Source organism: Balaenoptera borealis (assembly GCF_965194805.1).
Source record: "Balaenoptera borealis genome assembly, chromosome: 16".
NCBI lineage: Eukaryota > Metazoa > Chordata > Mammalia > Artiodactyla > Balaenopteridae > Balaenoptera > Balaenoptera borealis.
This window is the reverse complement of record NC_138872.1, coordinates 80,601,706-80,628,067: the sequence shown is the minus strand read 5'-3', so window position 1 is coordinate 80,628,067 and position 26,362 is coordinate 80,601,706. Positions and strand designations below refer to the sequence as shown.

General features: G+C 52.5%; 1 protein-coding gene across 16 annotated transcripts in view; it reads left to right on the top strand.

The window, feature by feature from the left end:
* Positions 1-26,362, top strand: part of CUX1 (cut like homeobox 1) — a 368,426-nt gene that overhangs the window by 303,596 nt on the left and 38,468 nt on the right. For 10 of the 16 annotated variants that reach the window (XM_082361258.1, XM_082361257.1, XM_082361270.1 and 7 more), the window contains 4 exons: positions 488-1,326; positions 3,584-3,749; positions 4,296-4,352; positions 24,397-24,699. The exons of 4 other annotated variants lie outside the window; for them this stretch is intronic. In XM_082361258.1, coding sequence (XP_082217384.1) covers positions 488-1,326; positions 3,584-3,749; positions 4,296-4,352; positions 24,397-24,699 — 1,365 coding nt within the window. The remainder of the gene's footprint in view (positions 1-487; positions 1,327-3,583; positions 3,750-4,295; positions 4,353-24,396; positions 24,700-26,362) is intronic. 2 more of the 16 variants (XM_082361263.1, XM_082361267.1) reach the window with 1 other exon arrangement.

The window sequence follows — 26,362 nt, the reverse complement described above, 5'->3', positions numbered from 1 at the left end:
CCTGGTCACTCCCCTGGGTTCCTGAGCTAGGGCCTGCCCACTGACCCCCCCCCCGTTGGCCCTCCCCCTCCCCCTTGGTGGCTGCACCGTAGTCACCCACCCGGAAGGGGATCTGAGCTAACAAAAGCACTGGAATTTTGGGATATAGCACATGAGAATGTTAAGTTTAAAGTCATCCCGGAAAGAGAGTCACAGAGCATTTGCACACGTACCCCCCCCCCGCCCCCCATCACACGCGTGATCACAACTTACCCCTTCGGCTGGTGTGTCGCGGAGGCCACGTGGTCGCACAGCAGGCACGTTGGCCCCTCTGTCACCGCTCGGACAGGGTGCGTGAACGTTTCACGACGGGGGAAACGTTGGAGAAACAGAGCCGTGAGGTTCTCCCCGGTAACCTGCATGCGGTGGCAGGTCAGGTCAGGATGAAGTGGAGTGAAAAAGCACGGGGCGGTGCCGCCACCGTCTCACCTCTGTGTTTGCTCCGCAGCAGAGCCGGCCCAGCCTTCCTCGGCGTCCAGCAGCGGGAACTCCGACGACGCCATCCGCTCCATCCTGCAGCAGGCCCGCCGCGAGATGGAGGCCCAGCAGGCCGCCCTCGACCCCGCCTTAAAGCCAGCGCCGCTGTCCCAGACGGACATCGCCATCCTGACCCCCAAGCTAATACCCGCCTCGCCCATGTCGTCGGTGTCCGGTTACTCTCCATTAGCCGTCTCCCTGAAGAAGCCCCCCTCGGCTCCCGACTCCAGCGCCCCCGCTCTGCCCAACCCCCCGGCCCTGAAGAAGGAGTCCCAGGACGTGCCCGGGCCGGACCTCCCGGGGGCAGCCGACTCCGCACAGGGGGTCCTCAGACACGTGAAGAGCGAGCTGGGCCGCGGCGGCGTGTGGAAGGACCACTGGTGGAGCGCCGTCCAGCCCGAGAGGAAGAGCAGCGCTCCCCCCGAAGACCCCAAGGCTGAAGAAGCCAGCGGCGGGAAAGAAAAAGGCGGCGGCGGCAGTGGCGGGCAGGCGCGGGCCGAGCGCGGCCAGCTCCAGGGCCCCTCGTCGTCAGAATACTGGAAGGACTGGCCCAGCGCCGAGTCGCCGTACTCCCAGAGCTCAGAGCTGAGCCTCACCGGAGCCAGCCGCAGCGAGACACCCCAGAACAGCCCTCTGCCCTCCTCCCCCATCGTGCCCCTGTCGAAGCCCACCAAGCCCTCGGTCCCTCCGCTGACCCCCGAGCAGTACGAGATCTACATGTACCAGGATGTGGACACCATCGAGCTCACCCGGCAGGTGAAGGAGAAGCTGGCCAAGAACGGCATCTGTCAGAGGATCTTCGGGGAGAAGGTAAGGGACTCGATTTGGGAGCCTGGGTCTTCCCATCTCCCTTCACTGCTTAGGACTGCGTATCTGTCTGGAGGATGTGGCCGTCACCCACTTAATTAACCAAAGAGCATTGTGGCTCGTCCACTCCCAAACTTCCGGGGAGGCTGGCCAGTAAACGCTCCATTTGCGGCATCCCCGTTGGGGGCCAGGTTCTGGGTGAGGCCCTCTCACCCTCTGCAGTCCTTTAGACCTCTTGTCACACTGTGAGGGGGTGGCAAAGTCGCCATTTGACAGATGAGGAAACCGAGGCTCAGGGAAGTTAACTATGTGCCCCAAGCTAGCAGGTGACTGAATCGAGTTCTGTCCCCCCAGCCAAGTGGAGCCCAGAGGCGCCTCTGCAGGCTGTTTCGGCCAAAAGGATCTGATCTGATCACAGAGAGAGACGACCAGCGTGCAGAGAACCAGAAGGCACTCGATAGAAACAGCAATGTAAAGCATAGTTGTACCTCTCTCATAATTCAGAACGTGCTTGGGGCGCCAGAGGGGTGAAGCAACCTGCCCAGGGATGCACAGCCAGAGGTGGCACGGGCAGAGCTGCACAGAGCCCAGGCTGTGCCCAGGACTGGCCCCGAAGACCCTTGTTTCCATGTCGGCCATCCCTGGCTCATGAAAGGCCATGGTTTGTGGATGAGATCCCAGACCCTTTCTGTTCTTGGCACTTCCCGGTCACTGAGATTCTGGATAATGGGGATTTACCAGGCCTGCAAAATATAAGATAAACATAATACCCCGGGATAGTCTTAGATTAAACAATGAATTGCTGAGCATAATGAGAAGCGCTCCAGTCCCCTAAAAGGCAGCCTCCCCGGGACTTCCCTGGTGGCGCAGTGGTTAAGAATCCGCCTGCTAGTGCAGGGGACACGGGTTCGAGCCCTGGTCCGGGAAGATCCCACATGCCGCGGGGCAACTTAAGCCCGTGCGCCACAACTGCTGAACCTGCGCTCTAGGACCCGTGAGCCACAACTACTGAAGCCTCCGCGCCTAGAGCCCGCGCTCCACGACAAGAGAAGCCGCCACAACGAGAAGCCAGCGCACCGCAACGAAGAGTAGCCCCCGCTCGCCGCAACTAGAGAAAGCCCTCGTGCAGCAACGAAGACCCAATGCCGCAAAAAGAAAAAAAAGACAGCCTCCCCGAGGGCCACGTGGCTGGGTCAGCAGTGGCCCGCCCCACACCTTCCTACCCGCCTTACCGGGTCCTGCCTTGAGTTCAGTGTTTGCGATGTACTGTGCTATGAATCCTTGAAATACGGTTGTGAGCTCTTTGTCCCGACTTTGCAAAAGGTGAGGGGGTGAATAGAAATGAGGATGAGAATTTAAAGTCCCTTGAAATTTCTAGTTCAGCGTTGTAAAAATATCATTTGAGAACATTTAAATAGACATTTGTGCTCATGCCTTAAATTTAGCAGAGACTTAATAGCATTGAACTTGTTTGGCCCATGAGTGCAGTTTATTCTGGAACTTGAGAACTTTTCAAAGAGTGATCGGATGCAGCCCCTAAATATCTCTGGGCTGCATCTGTGTCCTGTGGGGGGTGTTTGTGCCCATACATATGTATGGCCATATGTGAGCGTAACAAAGTCGGGTATGTACGTGCAACTTGTCGATCGTCTGCAGTGAGCTTCACTCCCAGGCTGGCTCCTCGGTTGCCACCAGCTCACCTCTGGGCCCCTACCATCGAGCAGGATGTGATCAGAGAGAGCAGACCTTTGTAAATGCCAGGCTGGCCCGGCGCCAGCAAAGGAGACGGGCGCCCGTGTCCCGCCGGCATCCGTTGCTCCTGCTCTAAAGGGGTCCTTGGCCCCCAGCACCTCGGCCTTTGCTGGTGCCGCCAGGCAAAGAGCAACATGGTTTCAGTGCTTCCTCCTCAGGTTGTCAGGACGACAGCCCTGCAGGCTTGGCAGGATCGAGACCCTGGGGGGAGCCCCTCCCCTCCGTTTGCCCACACTCCTCTCCCTGGGAGCTGAAAGCTGCGACTATGACTGTGGCTCCCCGTGCCAGGGCATCAGCCCACTGGTGACCTTGAAAAGCTTATCCCCCACCCCAGGCTGTTGCCACCCGCCCCCAGGGGTTGGTTCCGTGCTCGGCCCCAGGAGTGCTCCCCGTGTGCCATCCATCCCGACCACGCCTCCACATGGCCATGCGTGTATCACTAACACATTCTGCGGCCTCACACCGAATCCGGGGTGCTGATGCTGTGTGTCTTTGGTCGCCATTCCAGGTGCTGGGCCTGTCCCAGGGCAGTGTCAGCGACATGCTGTCCCGGCCGAAGCCATGGAGCAAGCTGACCCAAAAAGGCCGCGAACCCTTCATCCGGATGCAGCTCTGGCTGAACGGCGAGCTGGGCCAGGGCGTCCTGCCTGTCCAAGGACAGCAGCAAGGGCCAGGTAAGGGCAGCCCCGCCCTGGGCTGCTGCAGGCGGTGGGGGAGGGGAGCCCTGTGCGGGGAGACCACCGGCCACGCTGTCAGCTGCTGCCTGAGAACCGCCCCCCTTCCTCCACCACCTGTTGCCATGGGACTGACTCAGTTTTTAGGAGAGAGAAGATTGTGCCTAGCTAATTTTATAAGCAGCAGAAAATGAGTTACCAATTAGGAAAATGCTGTTTATACATAAATATAGGTAAAAGTCAAGTAGCTAAATCAGGGAATCAGGAAAGGAAATCAGCCAAAGGAACAGAATGAAAGATCTCATGGGTGACGGCTTCCGCCTGCTCTCCAGCCAGTGGCCCAGCTTTCTACCGGCAGCGCTTTGCCTGCCAGCGTGGACACCCAACCCCCGCCCCGTTCTGGCCCTCCCCGTAAGGAGTGGGTACCCTCCCTTGGGCTTTTGGGGCCCTTATTGCTGTGCCCCCTCTGCTGTGCTCCAGGTATTAGGAAGCTGTAACCCCCCAAGTTTGTTTCCTCGTTTAACTGTACCCCTTTCTCTCGTTTAGTCCTGCACTCCATGACGTCACTCCAGGACCCCCTGCAGCAGGGCTGCGTGAGCTCAGGTAACTAGCCATGTCTGGTGTTTTGAATGAAACATTTCCCTGCCTTTTGTGTTTTCCTCTGGGCTGTACTGGGGAGACTTGAAGGATCCCTCGTTCTGGATCCGGTGAGGTGAAAACATGGTACCCTCTAGGCAAACTGGATTCGTCGAGGTCATAGTTTCTAATGGAGAAGGAGAGAGTCGACGGCCGAGTGCAGGTTCCTCCAGCGTTTTCTTGTTCCTCACCGTGTTCTTTCATCAGTGCATTGGCTTCTAGGTGTGAGGCCCTGTGTTCGGGGCTGGGGGCTGGGGTCCAAGTCAGAGACAGATTCTGTGCTCAGGGGGCTTCCAGTCTCATAGCAGGGGACAGGGGACAAGGAACGGGCATTGCAGTTCAGGGCATGACACTCAGGAGAGTGGGACTGAGGTTGGGGTCCAGCCTGGGAGCAGGTGGTGCAGGGCCTGGAGCCCGGGCCCAGGAGCTGGGGCTGCTTCCGGGCGGCATCTGAGAGCCCCGAGGCCCGGTCTTTGAGGTCACATCTCCGCCACGCGGACTCCTGGACACGGCAGCCCGGGCTGGCCCACGTCCCTGATTCCTGGACCCCCTCCTTGTCCTTCCCGTGTGCCCGCTTGTGCCGGGCTTTTCCCACCCAGCTCTCAGGAACAGCCAGCGTCGTGAGCTGTTCCTCTTTTTTTCTTTCTTTATTTTTCTAAACATGTTGATTAGTCTCCATATCCCATTGATTCATTGAAAACACAAACAAAGCTAAGTGAGGAGCGTGGAGCCCGCCAGCCTGCTGGAAGTTTTACGAGGGAAAACACGTGTCGTGAGGGGAACAGCTGGGCGGCAGCGGCCGCCACCGCTTCGAAACTCCAAACCCGCACACAGATGCAGCCAGCGTGTGCTGGGTGCAGCTAAGTTCCCGGTTGACGTTTTCTTGTGTTTTGGGTGTTCCATCTTGAGGGGTGGAAGGCTGTATCTAACCCAGGCTCTTGGTTTTCTTGGCTGGACCCTCTAAATGGAGTGGCTGGCCCTCTAGGAAGGATCAGGTGTACTTCCTTCTCCCTGCCTTTCTGCGTTGGCCAATTTCATTAGCAAGTACTGGAGAACTTACGCAGCACTGGCGCCCGTTCAAAACACATTAGAGAAAATAATGGACGTGGTTGTTTGTGCTAGAGTTTTGCGGACGTTTGCATGGAAAATTCTCCTTGCCTCTTGCTCTAATGGGAAGCTGGCCCCCTGTTAAACTCTCCGAGTATCTGCTACCCCATCAGAGTCAGGACCCAACTTGGCAGAATGTGACTAACGGTTTTTAGATCAAAACCCCTTGTTCCAAAATAAAATAAGAAATCGCCTGCAGTCCCAGGTCGGTTGTGATGGATGCCAAAACCTTCCCCGTGTCGGAACACATCCTTAAAGAATGGCTTTTTACTTTTTATTGTGTAGCAAGCACTCGCTGCCGTGCTGCAACGTTCCCATGACAGCCACATTTCCAACCTGGGAACAACTCACAGGGCTCCTCCGAGAGGTGTAAGTGATATTTGTAAGAGATCAGATTACTTTATAAAATAAGGAGATTTAAACTCTTGGGGAGCCTGCAGATTGAAGGAGGGAGGGAGGCAGGAGGCAGTGAGCCCCTGGGTACAAGTGAGCGCTGTAGCACTTTCCCCTGCTTTCTGTGAAGAGGCCCAGGCAGGCCTCTCGACACTCCCCAGAAGACGGGAGGTGGATGGCAAACCTCTCACTCGACGTGCCTGTTGTGAGTCAGCAGTTGGGAAGCCATCAGTAGAAATAATAATTATGGTGATTGTGGACAAAGGTGGAAAACTTATTTCTTACATTCTAGGAAAATAGAAATTTTTTTTTTTAAGTCATGATGGTAGCTAAGCGAAAATGTTTCTCTGGATCAGGAAAGACTAGAAAGTGCTTGTCAGAATGAAAAGACAGATGATCATATAGTGGCAAGATTGTGGGTGGTAGTTTTCCTTGTTTGAAATTTCTTTACTATCAGAGTTATCCTTTCAGGAGTGTTTCTAAAAATTAAAGTAGCCGTGCCTTTCGGTATGTGGAATTTAGATTTGAAAAACAGAATTCTCTTATAATGATGAGTGTTGGTAAATCAGTGGGATGAACGACTATTGGAGACCCCAGGATCTTTGACAGCCTAAAAAATCAGTGTCTGGACTTCCCTGGCGGTCCAGTGGTTAAGACTCCGCGCTTCCAATGCAGGGGGCACGGGCGGGGAACTAGGATCCCGCATGCCACGCAGTGTGACCAAAAAAAAAAAAAAAAAAAAACAGTGTCTCGGAGGAAGTATTCAGCATTGCTCCCCCAAAGGCAGGGGGGTAACGCCTCGGGCCTAGGATTTCTCCAGGATTCTGATTCCCTGCTCTCGCCGTGGCTACCACGGAATCCTTCCAAGAGGCCCCCAGACCCAGAAAGACGCTCTGTCCATGCTGGTGGGCTCCATGAGGCCTCTGCCCAAGGCAGCTCAGCGTGGTGGCAGCAGGTGGCTGCAGGAAGGTAATTCTGACCCTGGGTTGGTCTGTTCCTGAACATTGGTGAGAAACACTCAGTGTCTGAGAATCCAGGCTGCCGAACTGGCCCGGCCATCGGTTCAGCCTCCCAGGTGTGGAAGGACTTTGGAAGACCCGCCTTCTGTCCACAGCCTCAGTCTGAGCAGAGATCGTGTGGGTCTAATGCAGGGCTCTGTGCTTAGTTACCATGGCGATGAGGTGCCCCGGAGGGTGGAGGGCCTCACTCAACTAAACAGCAAACTGCTGACACGGGACTCTGTTTTCCTCGCTAAGAATTCCTGTCTGCCTCTTTCTGCCCAGCCCTGTTGCCCTCAGCGTCTCCATCTTCCTTAATGATTTCTGTGTCAAACTTGCCGATCAGGTTTGTGATGAAGGAGAGAGAAACTGAAGTTTCCAGTGCATCATCACTTTTTCCTCCTGGTGGTTGTAACCATTTCTGGATGTTCCTTTGATGACTCGAGACTTGGGGTGATGGCCTTGGACACTGAGGAGAGTTGATGCCACTTTCAGTGAGTGACCTGCGCTGTTGAGGCCTTGATGAGGAGAAAGGAGGGCTCCATGCCAATCATATGAGTAACTTAAAAAAAACAAAAACGGTTTTTAAAGGACAGAACTTCAGATCAGTTACCTGTTCCTATATTTCCTGGTAGTCTAGTTTCACATTTTTTTTTAATATAGATTTATTTATTTTTGGCTGCATTGGGTCTTCGTTGCTGCGCGCGGGCTTTCTCTAGTTGCGGCAAGCTCTTTGTTGCGGTGCGAAGGCTCCTCATTGCGGTGGCTTCTCTTGTTGCGGAGCGCAGGCTCTGGGCACGCGGGCTTAGTTGCTCCGCAGCATGTGCGATCTTCCTGGACCAGGGCTCGAACCCGTGTCCCCTGCATTGGCAGGCGGATTCTCAACCACTGCGCCACCAGGGAAGTCCCTTTACACACGTGTTTCTGTTGGCTTCTTTCAAAGTCCCCAGTGTCTTGGGTTGTCGTTAATCTAATATGGCAAGACAGAGGTGCAGGTAGTCCTTTGGGATTGGTTCTCCGAGTCTCCCGTTTGTTTGTCTCCCATCCCAGCTATCATGCACCTGCTACCCTCGCCCTGCGTAGCAATAGCAGTGCTCAGGAGAAGCAAAGGAAGCACTCAGAGAAGGAGAAAGGAGGGACCAAGTAAGGCTTGTTTTCTCTGAGTGTGGCCTGTGGTCATTGCTTATCAGTTAGGAGCGTGTTTTTTTTTTAAAGAAGAAAACCTTGAGATGTAATGTACGTGTGTGCATCCGTGTAGGTAGTACGTAGGTACCTAGTTAGATATGATCTACAATTGGATTGTTTTTTTCCCTTTCATTCCTTAAAGCTCATTTCATATTCATGGTTCCTTGGTGTGATTAATCTTTTTGCCCCAAGGGAAAGAAGGAGACAAGAGACAACTCCAAAGCGGGGAGAAAGAAAGGGGAAGGAACAGATTTTTCTAAATGCGACTCAAGTCACTCCTCACCTTATGGAGAACTGACAGGAGTCGCCCATGGGCTCAGCTTTGTAACTTTTTACTCTGGGAGCACTTCGTTACTGTAGCTCACAAGCTTCCACGCCCAGATGGATTATTGCAAGCTGTACCGACGAAAGGGTGGCCCAGTCTCCTCGGATTAATTATAAAATACCCAGCTTTTTCCCAGCATGTCAGGCAGGAACTGCGGGTTCCAAATCTTCTCCGGCCGTGGAGAATTCCATGGCTCCTCGTCCCTGTTCTCACTCAGCAGACCACCAGTTAGTTCCCTCTTGAGAAGATAGCAGCTGCGTCCCTCTCTAACGTGGGTGGTCCCACGTGTGCCCCCTCCCTGACATGAGCACCACGGGGCTGTATGCTGCACATGGCCTTACGCAGCCGGAGAGTCTCAGGGCCACAGCTCCCGGTTTAGTGACAGGCCAGCCTTCCTTTTTAATATGCATAATGGCTCTTGCTCGGTACCCATGAAATGACCAGGAGAACACGTCCACAGTTTTAGTGCTTTAAACTCAGCTTCCTTGAATAAGCAATCAGTTCCTCAGTTTTGGTGACTAAGTCAGGGTGGGGCATTTGGATAGCACATTAATAAGAAGAGGAAGGGCTAGTCGAACCCCCAGAGAATTCCATGGCACCATCTAAAGCAGGCAAAACTCTTTGTTCAGTGCCCTAGACTAGAACTGAGTTGATTTTTTTTTTCCTCTCTTTTTTTTTTCTTCTCTTTCATGGAAATACATCAGTAAAAGTAACTATTGGTGCTCTCTGAAAAGAACTCTTCTAACCCTCATTTATTTTGAATAGCTGAAAAGATTTGTATATACATAACTGATTTGTACATGGCCATAGGCAACAGATCAAAAACAAAAAAGAGGGCTTCCCTGGTGGCGCAGTGGTTGGGAGTCTGCCAACCAATGCAGGGGACGCGGGTTCAAGCCCTGGTCTGGGAAGATCCCACATGCCGCGGAGCAACTAGGCCCGTGAGCCACAGCTACTGAGCCTGCGCGTCTGGAGCCTGTGCTCCGCAACAAGAGAGGCCGCGATAGTGAGAGGCCCGCGCACCGCGATGAAGAGTGGGCCCCACTTGCCACAACTAGAGAAAGCCCTCGCACAGAAACGAAGACCCAACACAGCCAAAAATTAATTAATTAATTAATTAAAATTAAAAAAGCAGGATGGGATTTTTAAAAAAAACAAACAAACAAAGGAGAATTCTGGAAAGCCACGTGTGAGCTAGGAAGTGACCCCTCCTGAGCAGGTGGCCGCTCTGCTCATCATTAGTCCTGGGGCTCAGCCTCTGCCCCCCGCTCACCGGCCGTGAACTTGGTGGCCGGAAGAACTGAGTGCCCATTCATTTCTCTTTCTTGGTTGTGCCCTGCATGACGGCATTTCAGTGTTACCAAGAGTGCCACGATAAAGGAATTGTCTATCCTAAGATCAGAAAAGTCAGGTTTCTGGAATCAATGTACCGTTTGTCTGTCATCTGGTACATGTGGGCGCAGGCCAGTGGGGAGGCCCGTGGTGCTGAGGGCGCCCCAGGAGGTGGCTGGGCCGTGAAGGGCAAAGGGGTCAGGGCGGAGAACATTCCAGGTGGAGAGCTCTGCGGGTGCAGACGTTCATTGATGGCTGAGGACGGGGCATGTGCGGAACCTTTGAAAAAAAGGGAAAATAGTAGAAGCCCCGACTTTAGAGGCCTTCTGTTTTTCTTTTAAAGTAACAGAAGGAAAGTGGATTACGGAGGAATTTTGTCTTTTCTTTATGTAGAATAGGGTTCCTGTTGCCGCCTTAAGGCTCGTACGATAAGAAAAAAAGTATGGAGATCAGGACAGAAGGGGGGCTCCTTGCTCCTTTGAGGTGACCTCCGTCACCTGCCCCCGTGGCGGCACCGGGCCCCAGGATGCCCCCAGCCTGCCGCCCCGTGGGCGGCTCTTTATTGAGAGGAGGTGGGCTTCCAGAGCGTGGAGAGGCAGGCTGAGGCTCAGCACACCCAAGAGCGGCCTCGGAGGGCGGGAGGGCAAGGCAGTGCCCACCCGGCCCTCAGGCTGGAGGGAGGGAGGACGGCTTCTCATGAGCTCCCCGGAAGCTGCGCCTCCCTGCGTTACCTCCGTGCCTGTGCTGCCTTTTCAGCTCTCCTAGCCGTTCCGGGCATTTGTGGGATTCCTGGTGGCGCCTGAGCACGACCCTGAAACTGCCTCGCTGCAACATTACCCAGGAAGGCAGAGGGAGCACGGAGAGGCCCTTTCACTCCTGGGATGCCGGTGGGGGGGGCGGGGGGGGCGGGGTGGAGCCGAGCCGGCCCGGCCTGCCCTCCCCTAGAGCACACTGTACCTGCAGGCCCCGCACAGGCACCCCTGGAGCAGCAGCCACTGAGCCAGACCGCCCACTCGATGTTTTCGTCTCAAAGCAGCAAATGCTGTCACCACGATCCCTGGGAAAGGCTGCTTCTGCACAAGTCAGCCCCCAAGGGTCTCTGCTCCTTGAGTGGGATTTGTCACTGGGTCTCTCCAAAAAAAGACGAGAGAATCAGAGTAACCCAGAGTAAGAGACTTTTATTTTTAATTATGGTTTGTGGGTTTTTTGGGGTTTTTTTTTTTTTTTTGAATAAGTAAAATGCATCGTGGCTACAAAATGCAGGATTTAAAAGAGCTTACACCCTTTTTCAAAAATAAGTCACCCTCCTCCCTCATCCCCAGGCCCCCAGGTGCTCTACCCCAAGGCCCTCCTGTTCGTTTCCTTCAGAGAGTCTCTGCATCTAGATGTTTGTTGCACACAGAAGGGAGCACGCAGTGCTCAAGGTGTGCTTTGCTTTTCTCACCTGGCAATAGTCTGTAGAGATGGCCCTAGGCTGGGACATAAAGAATTTCCTCCTCTTTTCACTGCTGTAGGGAATTCCTGTGTCTGGACATACCATATTTTATTTAACCAATCACTAGTGAGAGATATTTAGATTGATTTTTTTTTAATTTTATTTATTTTTATTTACTGATTGATTTTTTTTGGCTGCGTTGGGTCCTTTGCTGTGCGCGGGCTTTCTCTAGTTGCGGCGAGCAGGGGCTACTCTTTGTTGTGGTGCGTGGGCTTCTTATTGCTGTGGCCTCTCTTGTTGCAGAGCACAGGCTCTAGGCGCGCAGGCTTCAGTAGTTGCAGCACGTGGGCTCAGTAGTTGTGGCTCATGGGCTCTAGAGTGCAGGCTCAGTATTTGTGGCACACGGGCTTAGTTGCTCCGCGGCATGTGGGATCTTCCCAGGCCAGGGCTCGAACCCGTGTCCCCTGCATTGGCAGGCGGATTCCCAACCACTGTGCTACCAGGGAAGTCCCTAGATTGATTTTTAACAGCAGAACCTAAGAAACGATCCTGCGGTGAGCAGCCTTGAGCACGTGTGAGCGGTGGCTCAGAGCCGACTGCAGAGGGCTCATCTCGTCTCGGCCACCGAGCATCTGTGTGGCCTTGGGCAAGTGACTCGACCTCTCTGTGTCTCAGTTTCTTCTTTAAAATAGGAAAAAGAAAGTACCTATCTCCTAGACCTTCAGGAGTTTTAAATGAGTTCATGTATAAAAGCCTCCAGAGCAGTGGCTGGCACAGAGGAAGTGCTACTTGAGTGTTCGCTTTCCTACTGCTGCCCTTGAAACCACTGCCGTTATGTCATTTCGTGCGCGCACAGATAGCTATAGAATAATGTACGTGCGCACGTGAAATGTCAGGCTCCTGGCTTTAAAACAGAAAACGGGTCCAGCACTCACTCCTTGGGCGGAGACCGTCAAGTGAGAGCCTGGCTGGTGGCAGCCGGCACGAAGGGTCAGCTGCAGGATGGCCTGCATGCAGCTCTCCAGATCCCTGGCTTCCCTGAAATGCCGTCCATCTCTGAAAATTGTCTGTCCATCTGCCATTCCATGAAGTTCACCCAGAATCTTGAGCTTCAAGAGTAAGACTACAGGTCATCGCTCAGGCCATCTGGGGCAAACTAGTGCAGAGCCAGGCCATCTCGTCTGGATACAGGGGTGACTGTGGGCACAGGTGAGCGGCAGCGCCATCCCGCTCAGCTTCTCGTGGTTGCTTGGCCTGGACCCCTCGGTCCTGGCACGCCCTAACTGCCCGTTAGGAGAAGGCCCCGGCAGGCCTTTGTCACGGGCCTCTGGACACATCTCCTTTCTCTTCCCCTTAGACTTTCTTTGGAGAAGGGAATTTACAGTACATTGGGCATTCAGTACAAGAGGCAAAAGTAGGTCACAGGTGCAAGTGAGGACTTCAGTTTTCAATGGTTTGCTTCCAGGGAGGGATGAAGAAGCTTAAATGCTTAAAAATCCTCAGGTAATTTTTAAAAGGCGGTAAGAGTACAATGAAGAAACTCATATATTTGCACCTTTTATGTGCCAAGCGCAGCACTAATACCTTTGATCCCTAAGTGGATCAAAGTGGAAATGATTTATAAATAAATTTATTAAAAAATAATAATAAAATAAAATCAGATCCAAGATGAACACTTAACAGAAAATCAGATGCCTCAGTTACCCCGAGAGGCATGCCCTTGTGTTTCAGGCTGGGAGCTGGGTAGAAGGGAAGGGAACCCAGCAACAAATCAGTGGCATAGTCAGAGCCCGGTTTATGAAGTTTTGCAACAGAAAGTGTATGACCCATCTGGCCTGTGATATGGGTCCATGCTGCTTTGAAACCCCTTCCAGGCTAGATCCAAGGAAGATATGCACAGTGGCCCAGGGTTCTTTCCCGTGCAAGGACAGTGCCGCCTTTCAGCTTCATGCCCTCTCCCTGCTAGTGGCCCTCAGCCAGCCCAGGACCCGGGGCCCAGCCCCCTGCTGACTGGTCCCTGGGCCAGGGTCATGCTCAGGAGTGAGAAAGCGGGTCCCAGAGAGAACGAAGCAAGCCAGGCGGCTTCCGTCACCGGCTTCATCTTGATTTTGTGTTTTGTTCTTCCCTTTGGAACTGGATTCCTAAATATAGCCCGAGTCTGAATTGGCAGATGTTGGGTTTGTCCTTTACAAGAGGGCCAAAATTAGTCTGTCATTTGGCACCTAAATAAAGCAGCCAAACTGCCTTTGTACCAACTTTGCAATGAGGAGGGACTGAAGTTGCCGCATTTCTCTCGACAAGGAAACTTTCTCGGAAGCTGGAGCAGCACCTCTGAAGCCAAGAGGCTGAGTCCAGAGGGATGTGCCTTCCTCCCGGCTAGACCCTCTCGTCTCTGAGTTACAGTCAGTTTGTTCCACGTAGTTTAAATACCTCATGAGATTGGAAGAGGAGGATCAATACCGCACAGAAATAGCACTTGGAGAGAACAGCAGTGGTGACTTTGATTTGGGGAGGAAAAGAGCAATCTGTCCGGAGTGCCTGGAGCTGGGTGAGCAGAGGAGCTCCCCAGGGGCAGCAGAAAGATGTTATAATCAATTACTACATCATAACACTGATGTATGATAATTACTGAGTGTTTCTCCTGAGATAGTGCAGCATTTGGCTGGGATGCAGTTCTTTCATGGTCCACTGCCTGATTAATATGCAAATAATAGGCTGATTGCATGATGAATGCAGAAAATGAGTTCGCTGATAACGTGAGCACTGAAGCGGGAAGATGATAAATTACTTTTACTGACTGTCGTACATTAAGTACCCTTTCTCAACAGTTTCATCACAAATTAAGTAAAGCAGAATGGAGAGATTAGGAGGATGTGTAAAATAATGTACCTTAATAGCTTTTCTTTTTTTTTGTTTTATTTTTATAAATTTATTTTATTTATTTAGTTTTAGCTGCGTTGGGTCTTCGTTGCTGTGCGCGGGCTTTCTCTAGTTGCGGCGAGCGGGGGCTACTCTTCGTTGCGGTGCGCGGGCTTCTCACTGCGGCAGCTTCTCTTGGTGCGGAGCACGGGCTCTAGGTGCACGGGCTTCAGTAGTTGTGGCTTGTGGGCTCAGTGGTTGTGGCTCGCGGGCTCTAAAGCTCAGGCTCAGTAGTTGTGGCGCACGGGCTTAGTTGCTCCGCGGCATGTGGGGTCTTCCCGGACCAGGGCTCAAACCCGTGTCCCCTGCATTGGCAGGCGGATTCTTAACCACTGCGCCACTGGGGAAGTCCCCTTAATAGGTTTTCTAATACCATCACATACAACGAAAATGTCACTCGGTTCTGCTCGGCACGGCCTGGGGCCCGTGTAGGGCCAGATCAGCGCATTCACCTGCGTGTTGTTGGGAAGCCGGGAAGCAGCCCACCACACCAGCTATTCATCCAATCAGCGAAGGATTCTCTAAGGAACGTTCCATCACAGGCCAGACATCACCTGCATGCCAGGCTGCCTGGTAGGGTTACTGGGAGGGGACAGGCTGCTCTCGGGGCAAACGCGGGAGCCTCTGCGCAGATGGGCACTTGGAAGCCTGCTGTCCACCAGGTGCCTGGAGGGAAGGAAAGTTTCTGAGCTGCAGGCCTAAAAGGCTCAGAAGGAAAACACTACTCAAAACCACCTCTCAGCTCCTCCAAGTCTTAGAAATCGGGGAAAATTAATGCCACTGTCAGAACGGCAGTATGAGCTGCCTGCCAGAGAGAATCACTACCGGTGAAGGATGGGCAGGTCTGCCCAAAGCCAGAAAGGAACCCTGGAGGAAGAAAACACATGCACACGGGCGCGCGCACGCACACACAGTGCTTAATCTTTGATTACAGCAGAGCAATTTAACTAGAGAGTTTGTTTTTACTCATCTCAGTAATATATATTTAGACTGTTTGTATGACATACATTTTCTCTTAATGCACAGGGACGCATTGATAAGTGTTCATACACACAGCTGGTTCGGTAATAAGGTTACTGAAGGTAATTTGAAAGCATTATTTCTAAATCAGTGTGGATCTGTAGAGAAGCTAGGAACAGCGGGAGCCCGGTGCTCCTGAGGCCGGCCCAACCGTGTCACCAGTGTGGTTCCCGCAGCCTCGCCAGCCTGGGAGTTCACTACCAAAGTTGAATTGTAACTTAAGGAAGGTTTTTAATTTTTAACATTCCCAAACTCTGCTTTGGGCATGCGTATTTCCTTGAGAGCCTGTAAAAGATACACAAGAAAAATCATGGAAGCCTGAGGGGCAGCAAATTTACATCCCGAATGCCCGGCAGTGCCCACCCCTCGGGTGAGCGCTTCTGGGCTCAGGACCACGTCACCTGGGCAGCTTCCCCAGGTGCTAAGATCCTTCCCCGCCAGGTGCTTTCCCGGTTCGGTTCAGGGAGAAAAGAGGAGGGTGAGAAAGCATCCCAAGAGTGAGGGAAGTACAGGTGGCACAAGGCAGTGCCTGATGGGAGGAGCCCTGTAGACGCGCGAATCCCAGCCTCACCCCCTGCACCCCGTGCTGCGCCAGGACAGAGGCGACCTGCCAAGGACGGCCCTCCCGCCTCCTCCCTCCCTCGAGCGCTGACTTCCCGCCACGTGTTCGTCGTCCCCTCCGGTGAATCGCAACCAAAATGGAGCTCAGCCTTTTCTCCCCAGAACTGTGAAAGCACCACCATCCCCATGGTCACCTGAGCCAGGGCCCGGGCAGCTCACCTCGATCCCCCTCTCCCTCTTACGCCTGCCCCCTCTGTCTCACACACACACACACACTCACACTCACACTCACACTCACACAGTTTCTGTTTCCTAAACCTCCAGAACCATCTCTCTAGATTGCATATCGGGCTGGGGCCCTCCCCTCCTTCAGCCCCTTCCCTGGGGTTAAAGTCCCGCCTTCTCAGTGTGTGACCCTGCCCCCCGCCTCCTCGGTCTCTTTCTTGTTCCCTCCTCCCCAGCCTCAGCTTCAGTGTCACAGTGCTGCGAGCTGCCACCACCCCCTGGACGTCCCCCTCCTAGTCCTCGGCCCAAGGTCTTTGTGACAGCCAGCTGCTCAGTGATGTCTGCCTGGGTCACCACTGTGCCCCACCTCCTAGCACCCCGCCTGGCACTTAGAAGTTTCCCTTAGTGAATGAAGGGCACAGGCCCTCTCTTCAAGTGGCTTGGAAGTCAAGCTTGGGGATGTAAGCTGGCACAAGTTAAATAGTGCTTTTATTAAACAGGTTTTCGTTATTAATAAGTAAACTGTTGTGGTTTTTAAGTCACTATAAGAGTTCCTTAGGCAGACTTTTTTAAATGTTCACACACATACACCAGCACCTACTGTCTCCTTTTTACTATTGAAACAAAGAGTGAGTGATTTGGTAGGTTTGCTGGGATTTTCAGTGACCTAAGGCAATGCCCAGGCTGGCTGAGGGCCAAAGAGTATTGCCAGCCTGGGGCCAGCGAGGAGGGCAGGCAGGGCCTGGCCGTGGGAGGGGTGGGCGCCAGTGTGTGATGCCGCCTCTTTGGGATTGGGCTTTCCCCGGGCCAGGGGGAGACCCGCCCGGGCCCTTGGGGATGGGGCCCGAGGCCCCCTGTTACCCCCGCACCGGTGTCAGGCGCAGGCCCTCGGAAAGCAGGCTGTTCTGTAGTGGGGCCACGTCACGCGCTCCGACATGCCTTAGTGTGTTGTTACGTTACTTCTGTTCCTTTCCCGGTAGCAAGCATGCGGTGGCATGGCGGGAGGGCCGTGAAAGGTCCTGCGTGTCTCCGAGACGTCTATGAACGTCTCCACGTATTCTTTCAAGCCTCTGCTAATCAGTCCAAAGACCACGCATACGCAAAAGCAAAATGCTCCATGTTTTGTGGGTTTTTTTGGATTGTTATTGGCGTGTAGTTGAATTACAATGTTGTGTTAGTTTTCGGTGTACAGCAAACTGAATCAGTTATATATATACATATAGCCACTCTCTTTTAGATTATTTTCCCATATAGGCCGTTACAGAGTATTGAGTAGAGTTCTCTGTGCTATACAGCAAGTCCTTACCAGTTACCTACTTTATATATAGTAGTGTGTATATGTCAGTGCCAATCAAAAACTCCACGTTTTTATGTTGGCCGTGCCTAACGGAGATATGTGGCTGGAGAAATAGGATGGGGGTCCCGATGGGCCCCGAGCATCTGCTCAGAGACTCGGAGGCAGGGAGCCCCCGCCCCGCCCCCCAGGAAAGGTTTGGTGCTCGGGGATGTTAGAGAGAAGGTCTGACGTCACCGTGTGGCACTAAAACCCAGGCGGGCAAATTAGACAGCCGTTCACTTCCGACGCAAAGAAGCTCGTTACTTCTAAAGAGGCCCGGCGGCCATGAACCCTCAGGTGGGGGGGTCTTTTCAGACAGGAACCGCGTGAGCCGTGAGCATGTCCCTATGTTTCGGCTTGGGTTCCGTGTCCCCGCCACGATCTCCACATCTGAACTCGGCTGGGAAGCATCCCGGGCTGGCGGTCATCCTGTGGTGGCCTCTGAAGCTGTCATCACTGTCGAGGCCCTTCAAGCTGCGCAGGGCCCTTCCAGGCCACCAGGGCTCCCGCTGGACCGAGGACGCCAGCACCGGGCACTCCAGAACCTTCTGCAGGTCCTTGCACGGCCGTGGCACTCGCAGCGCTGAGGCTCCCGTCTCCCCTCGGGCTCCGTCTCCGCCCTCTGCCTCCCCGGGACCCCTCTTCCTCGGCTCTTTGACTTCCTCCCTCCCTCAGTCCATGCACCAGGCCGTGACCCCACTGCTCCCCCAAACTTCTCCTTCTCTCTCCCGTCTTCCATACTTGACAGTCTGTAGAGTCGCTTGGAATTTCCTGGCTTGGCGCAGGCTCAAAGCCTAAACTATGGACATAATGAAAAGCGGTGCATCAGACCAGCCGCCAGTTAAATAATGTTTGGGTTCTTGTCAGAATGTCACAGAGTGCCCTGTCATTTTGTTTCAGCAACTTGTCCTTCTGAATGCACAGTTCGCCTTATGGCATGCCAGCAGTAAAAATGTCACTTACAATAATTACTTTTTGGTGAAAATGCTTGCTGACTTCCTACCTTCAAGCTGTTTTTTACACAGTGGGGAGATAATAAGAAATGACTTTATCCTGACTGCTCAAATGAGCACTAAATGGAATTTGGGTTATTATTACTGCAGATAGAGGGCTGGGTATGGAAATTTCAACAGTGGATTGGGTAATCTGCAGAGAGATTTGTCTCTGAAAATTATGGCGGGTGTGGATTTTCTATTGGCTTCTATTGAAAACTTAAGGCAGCTGTTGTTTGCCTGCTGTTTTTGGAATATAATATTTTTCATAATCCTTTTATAGTTCCTGAAAGCTCTGTGTATTTCAGGCGGCCTTGAGTCACTGTCTGTGCTATCTGTGTCTTACTAACCGGGCTACTCTTCTGCAAGATTCGAAGCCTTCCCCCAAAAATTAATCCACACTAATCACTTTTTAAATGTAACACCTTACTGTTGCCATCAGAATTGGATAGATGGTCTGTGTAGCTGGGCTCTTAATGCAAATCACGCATTTTCAGTTGCCCCAGTCCCGCAGGCTGCAGACTCTTTGAGAGCAAGGTCTCTGTCTAATTTCTCTTATCCTTGGGGATTTCCCTGGTGGTCCAGTGGTTAGGACGCGGCCCCTGGTTCAATTCCTGGTCGGGGAACTAAGATCCCACAAGCCGCAAGGCACAGCCAAAAATAAAATAAAATAAAGCAAAACAAAAAATTTCATCTTATCCCCACTGCTGAGCAGGGTGTACGACAGAGAGCAGGTGCTCTAAAAAAGTTCGCTTGGGCGAGTGAATGAATGAATGAAGGCAGAGGCAGGCTGCTGTGATACCGCAGTGACTGGCCGGTGGGGGCTTTCCACTCCTGAGCTGGTCAGCTCCTCGCTCCACCCAAGTGACCTGGGCCAAGTCACAATGCCCGTTGGAGCCTCAGTTTCCTCGCCTGGAGTGTGGGGTTTATATTTCCACCGCAGGACCATCGTGAGGATTGAATGAACCAGTGTGTAAATGCCCTTAGCGCACGGCTGCATTCACGTGAGGTTGTAAAGGTGTTTCAGTCCCCTTCCCTCATCCTAGAGGTGGGCTGGCTTTGAGGGCCTCACCATCGCATTTTTGAGGTCCGGGCACGTGGACACGTGCCTCAGCACAGTGCCTGGCGCACAGTGAGCGCACAAGAAGCGTTCGCTTGAGCACTAGCTGCTGTTACAAGAGGTCATAGGAGAGGGTTTCTTTTATTTATTTATTTATTTATTTATTTTTGGCTGTGTTGGGTCTTCATTGCTGCGTGCGGGCTTTCTCTAGTTGCAGCAAGCGGGGGCTGCTCTTCATTGCAGCGCGCGGGCTTCTCATTCATTGCGGCGGCTTCTCTTGTTGCGGAGCACGGCCTCTAGGCACGCAGGCTCAGTAGTTGTGGCTCGCGGGCTCTAGAGCGCAGGCTCAGTAGTTGTGGCGCAGGGGCTTAGTTGCCCCTCGCACGTGGGATCTTCCCGGACCAGGGCTCAAACCCGTGTCCCCTGCATTGGCAGGCGGATTCTTAACCACTGCGCCACCAGGGAAGCCCCAAGAATAAGGTTTCTTAACATTGTCTTCCCCCTCACCCCAGGACACTCCTGCTGCAGTGCACACCCTCTCAGAACGGCACCCCACACACCCCGTAGCCCAAGCCGCAACGTGGGGCACACCCCCTCTTGCTCAGCCCTCCCCCTACATCCACTCAGCCCCCAGTCCTGTTGACGCGATCTCCTAAATCTCTCCTGAGCCTACATACTTCTCCCCACCCCACTGCCTGCCCTCCTCAGCCACCGTCCGCTGTCCCCGACGACCTCCCGGCCCCAGCCATGCTGTCTGCAAGTTCATTCTCTGTACTGAAGCAACAGTGAACTTGTTTACTTTCTTACTCTTTGACGTTAGGCCTATAATGTTTCAAACATGAAATTACAGAATAACCCAGCGAATGCCGATCACCCAACCTTAGCCCTAAATAAAGGGCTAAACTGAATTGGTCGTTATTCAATCCTGTATTTTTAAGGAATAAAACATCAGCCTCTCCCTAGTCTCATTCCTCCTAGAAGTCAGCTACCGTCCGTCCTGCATGTGCACTTTGTCTTTCCTGGACGGGATTTGATACCCTCGCTACGGGTCTGACTGCCACACACAGCACGTAGCGCGTGCGGGCTTTCGGCTTGTGCGCCAGTGTTGTCATCTGTTTCGTCCTGCGCCTTGCTTTGTGGGCTCGCCATTACGCTTCCATGCTGGTCCCCGCGGCTGTAGTCCTGAGCCTCTTGCCGCTGTTTATAGCACGTGGTGTATCGTATGAACGTGCCCTGGCTCCCGACTGCCCAAAAATTAAAACAGACACCTTAACCAATTCAAAGCCTCTGCACAACCCAGCCCCTGGGGACCACCTCTCTTTGCCTCATATTCTTGCTACACTCAATTTTATTGATGCCTCAAACCCACCAAGTGTCTGGAACAATCTATCTCCCTTCCTTGTCACTGCTACTCCTCCCAACTTAGCTGGCTAATTCCTGTTCATGCCTGAAGTCCCCCTGAAATGTCACCCTCCCAGGAGGTCTCTGATCCCCAGGCCACATCAGTGTCCCCACCCCCCTGCTGTGTGCTACGTTCACTGCCATATTCCCACTGGCCTGACTGAACAGACTTAGGGAATGAGTGAAAGAAGGATGGAATAATGCATCTTCATTCATTCTTTCTGCTGGCACTTTTGTCCTAAGTAAGCTGATAATGACATACAATTCACATACAGTAAAATTCACTCTGCCCGCATAGAAGCGTTCTGTGCATTTCAATAATCAAGATATAGAATAATTCCATCAGCCTCCCAAAATTCCCTCGTGCCCCTTTGTAGGCAACTCCTGCCCTTCACCCCTAGCAACACTGATCTGTTTTCTGTCCCTGTAGTTTTACCTTTTCCAGAATGTCATCTAAATGGTATCACACAAGATGTAGCTGTTGAGTCTATCACCAGCATCTCAGTCGTGTGCCAGGAACTATGGAAGAAACAGCAATAAATCATGAGGAGATTTACGCTGCGTGCAGGGGAGATCTTTTTTTTTTTTTTTTTTTGGCCGCGTTGGGTCTTCGTTGCTGCGCGCGGGCTTTCTCTAGTTGTGGCGAGCGGGGGCTGCTCTTCGTTGTGGTGCGTGGGCTTCTCATTGCAGTGGCTTCTCTCTGTTGCAGAGCACGGGCTCTAGGCACATGGGCTTCAGTAGTTGCGGCACGCGGTCTCTAGAGCGCAGGCTCAGTAGTTCTGGCGCACAGGCTTAGTTGCTCCACGGCACGTGGGATCTTCCAGGACCAGGGCTCGAACCCGTGTCCCCTGCATTGGCAGGCGGATTCTTAACCACTGCGCCACCAGGGAAGTCCCAGGGGACTTTTATATAGACAAATATGTTCAATTTAATAATGACTCTTTTTTTTTAACATCGAATTCAGGTTTCCTTAGCGCTGACCATGTGGCAGGTTTGTTCCTCATTACAACCCTGTCTGCATTTTTCAGATGAGGAAACCGGGATGTTGCAGGAAGTTAGGAATCCTATTCAAGTTAGCACCGGCAGCTAGTAGAGGCAGCCCCCATCCCCAGACTCAATGCCTTAGTGCCAAGCCCAGGGCTCCTCCTTTTTTTCTTGTTTAATTATCTTTAGTTACACAGAAGAGCACAAAGCCTTGTTCTTTCAGAAAGCCTTGTTTTAATCAGAGGGCTCCATTTGCTAATATTTAGAAGAGAAAATATTTCTTCTTCTCTGTTGACCATGTTTCGTGTTCTGTCAAGATGGTGAGTCATACGGGCACCTGTCCTCCTGGCACCGAGGGGCCCGGTCCCCTCACCAGGGGTCGATGGGAGCTGGTTGATGGGTCTGGTTTTGTGGTGCTTACTGGAAGTAGCTTTCTAGAGAACTGAATGACTTTCCAATGTGATGTTCTGAGCCTGTGGATTCGTGGTGTGTCCAGCGAGGCCGCTCCAAAAACGTGGGCCCAATTCTGCTCTCGGTGACCTGAGACCACGGTGGCACCTGTGTGCACCTGTGTCTGTCGGTGAACAACTGTCACTCAGCCAGTACAGTTTAGACACAGACTCAGGGTGGAGGTGCAGATACTAGCCACCCAGTACATTCCAAGGCCCAGTGGGGTTTTGATCTCGGCGGGGGGGCGGGGTTACCTTTGTCTGCAGTCACGGTTGGGAGCACAGAGGGACGCCAGTAACGTGTGGCGAGCACCTCTGGTCAGTTCTCTCAGAGGGTTTTCCTGGCAAAAATGTGTGCGAGTGTCTTGCTGAGGATGCCTGGAAGAAAGAAACATGCCTCCATTCGAGCTATTCAGGGCACCTGCCTGCGCCGGTGCCCAGAACAAAACGGGGGTGGTGCTCGGGCAGCAGTGCCGGCCGGTATGTTCTCCAGGCAGCCATGATTCTGACCTTGCTGTGGGTTAAAGGACACAAACCTGAGAAGAAATCTGTTTATCATGTGGGGAATTCATGCCATCCTTGACAGTATACAGTGAGCAAGATGAATGATCTGCCAAATTGGTCCCTCGCCTGGGTGACTCAGGGCAAGTTCACAGTGCAATTCCATTGCTGCTTCAGATTCAAAAATAACGTTTGCTGGGTTTTATATCCAGTTGTATGATGACCTGGAGTGAGCAGAGAGAAGAAATCCGATTTGTAGGATCCAGATTGCCTGGACCGTTTCTGCCGTTTACGTCTGTCTCTTTTACAGCTTTCACAAACCAGTGGGTTTTTTGGTTTTTTTATTTTTAACCTGATTTTCCAGGTTGAGGACACAGCGTTATGTGATGGTGGAACTCTGTCCTGGTTTAGGACAACAGATGGGTTTATCGGTTGAATTGCAGTTGTTTTATTTGGGATTTTCTCTTTCTAGGTATTTATACAAAATATCCCTTGTATCTGGAATACATTTTCCATCCTCTTGAGTTGAGAATAGGTTGTTATCCTGGACATCATATGTCCATCGAAGGACACTCCAGTTATACGATCAGTTGAAATTCAGTTACTCCTTAGTTTTGCATTTTCTTTAGTCAGGTCGCGGGTATTGGGGGGGGCCTCCCATGTGTGTTCACACTCACTGCGTGGCCCAGCCTCGTGAGCTGTCATCTCTCTGGGGCTGTAGAGCCCTGTGACAGCACCTCGCCTGGCCCCTCACACAGGGTGCTGTGGGATCTCACCGTGTGCCGTGCCTGGTGGGAGCGGGGAGTGGGAGCAGAGATTGCACCCAGACTCTGAGCCAAAGGCAGGTTTTACCCTGTGGGTAGGACCACAGTGCTAGGTCACTTTGCATTTTCTCTATATTTGGAAATTAGGAAATGGCAAAAGCCTTTATTCCAGGCATCCCAAAACTAGAACGGATGTCAGGTTTTACGGGTAATGCTAACAGAGAGGCCCGAAGGGACCACTCACCAACAGAGCACGGTGGCACTCCCTGCTGGGCACCTGCAACAAGACAGCTCCTCCTTAAGAAAGGAGAGCATGGAGACCTGACTGCCCACACTGGCCCCGTCTCTTCCGGTGTTGGTGACAGCATGGCGTAGACAGAGAGCTAGGCTTTCAGAAGCACATCCTGGGCTCTGGCAGAGAGCAGGGTGGGCACTCCTCTTCCATCGGTTCCCTCCACGTAGGGCGCCATGGAGCCCTCTGGGATCACAGTGAGAACCGACCTGGGGTCCCAGCTCAGCACTAGGCGGCCGAGGCCTTAGGTCTCATCTTCAAGGGTCTTCATCACTGTGGTGACCACACATCGTAGGTAGCCCTCATTTAAAATACTACGTCCATTCATTTTGTGCTGGAAATTATGGACAAAATAAGTATGCAAATTATAATCTAGCCAAGGTACTTCTGAATTATAGAATTAAGGGGTTCCATCGGAAGAAATCATGACAGTGATCGCACGTGACTAATAGGACCTATTTTTTAACAGAATGCCCTTTATTGAGCCTTCAGAAACCTTCTCTTTAAACCCCTAGTTTTTCTTCTGTTGCTGTTTTTTATTTTTTAATACAGCAAATGAAAGGTTAATTCTCAGCCAAAAAACTATGAAACAATTCATTTAAATCCATAGACTGCCATACTGTCTCCTTCTTAAACAGACGTTTAATTAGTAATTCCTAGATAAGGAAAGTAGATGCACATGGTGAAAGACAGCTGTTTTCAGCCTCGGTTTTCTGTGTGCTTTGATTACAGAAAGCACTCCAAAGACCTCTGCCAGCTGCAGCCCTGCACCCGAATCACCGATGAGCTCTAGCGAATCAGTGAAGAGTTTGACTGAACTGGTCCAGCAGCCCTGTCCCCCCATTGAAACAAGTAAGGATGGCAAACCGCCAGAACCCAGCGACCCGCCTGCTTCAGACTCCCAGCCCACCACCCCACTGCCTCTGTCCGGACACTCGGCTCTCAGCATTCAAGAGCTGGTGGCCATGTCTCCAGAGCTGGACACCTACGGCATAACCAAGAGGGTCAAGGAGGTGCTGACCGACAACAACCTAGGTAGGTTCCCTCCCCAACTGCTCGGTCAGGAGGTGGCAGGTCATTTCCTGTTGGGAGTTCTCAGGAAGAACGGGTGGAAGGGGGCCTTAGGCTGAGCCAGCCAAAGGGTTTAAACGTTCACAGGCTACCTATAAGAACCTAAAATGTCCTATAGTTGTGAGCACTCAGGGTTCATAAGGGTGTTAGAGGTCTAAGGTCAGTCCCAGCCCAGCCCAGCCCCGCCCCTGCACCCCAACCAGGACCTCTTGGAAGACAAGCATGCCGGCCGGAGCCAGCTCAGGCCATACACTGCGACCACCGATGGGGGCATGCCCAGTGGAGCTCTGAATCCTGGGCGAGGGGGTGGGGATTATGCAGAGCAGGGCAGAATCAGCATGAGCCCAGTAGCATCTGGATGGCGTCACGGGAGAGCCCGACAGGCAGGGTTCCGATTTGCTGTGAAGGCAAATCTGTGATCTGAGGGGTGAAACTTTTCACACCAGGGAGACGACTTCCTCCTCTTTGAGCAGAAGAGGCTTCATCACAGTGTCACCCTGGATTTAGCGATGAGAGGCGTCTTCACAGTTGCTCCGACTGGTCTTGGCTTCTCCGGGAAAGAAGCTGCCTCCCCTCCCAGGGTGTGTGCGAGGAGTAATAGACGCAAAGGGGCCAAGTTACAGATGAATTAGGCAGCTTGGTCAAGACCCAGGCATCCTCTTAACCTTTGACCTGGGGTCTTGGGGTGTTCATGGGTTAGTCTCTTAAAGTCATAGCGGGACGTGTGTGTGCGCGCACATTTTAAAGGGTGAGGGTCAGTCGCTTTCTTCAGGCTCTCAAATATGTCTGGGACTCAAAACTGATTGAGCGTCACTGCTGTGAAACCTCTAAAAGTAATACAGATAATTTTCTAAGAATAATCGCTTGATTTCCGCCGCCCCCCCACCCCGCCCCGTACAACTGGGTGGGTCAAGCAAATAATAACTAGCTGTTCATATATATCGCTTTCCTGAACATAACAAGCTCCTTGGAATGAAATGAGATTCACTTGCCAGATTAGAATTAGGTAAAATTTGTTTGAAACTACCACAACGAAAAAATGGTAAGGACCTAGGATGTGTTTGTAGGCTAAACTGAGAGTCTGAAAAGCAGAGAAACCACAGGTTTACCAAAATCAGTAAATGTATATATCTCAGTTAAAATGACTGATATCAAAAAAACTTAATTTCTCAAATCCAAAGCTTTCCATGCAGTAAACTTTTGCTTAGAGCCCCGCTTCTCTTGTAACTGCTGTGAGCGCAGCTGGGGGCGTTTCCCTCTCACAGATGGAGGACGTGAGCCGCAGGGGGAACAAGCCGGTGGTCCACAGTCCCCCTGCACTGAGGGGCAGAGCCGGTGTCGTGGTCCGTAGGCTTGATGGTACCAGACACTGGCCTCTGATCCCGGTCTCCACTTCCACTAGCGGTCCTGTTCATTTAAGTCCTCCCGTCCAGTCCTCCAGGTTTTGCCTGGTTCTCGTGCGTACCTTTAAAAGTGGTGGTCCCTCTTCACTGGCAGCTGAATGGCTCTCAGAGGAGAGAAATTTTCTTCCTAAGCCTCCAGCGAACATTGCAGACCTCACGCCGCTGTGCTCTCCAGAGCGGAATACCCTCTGATCAGCCTGGGGAGCAGGCTGCCTGAACCGCGG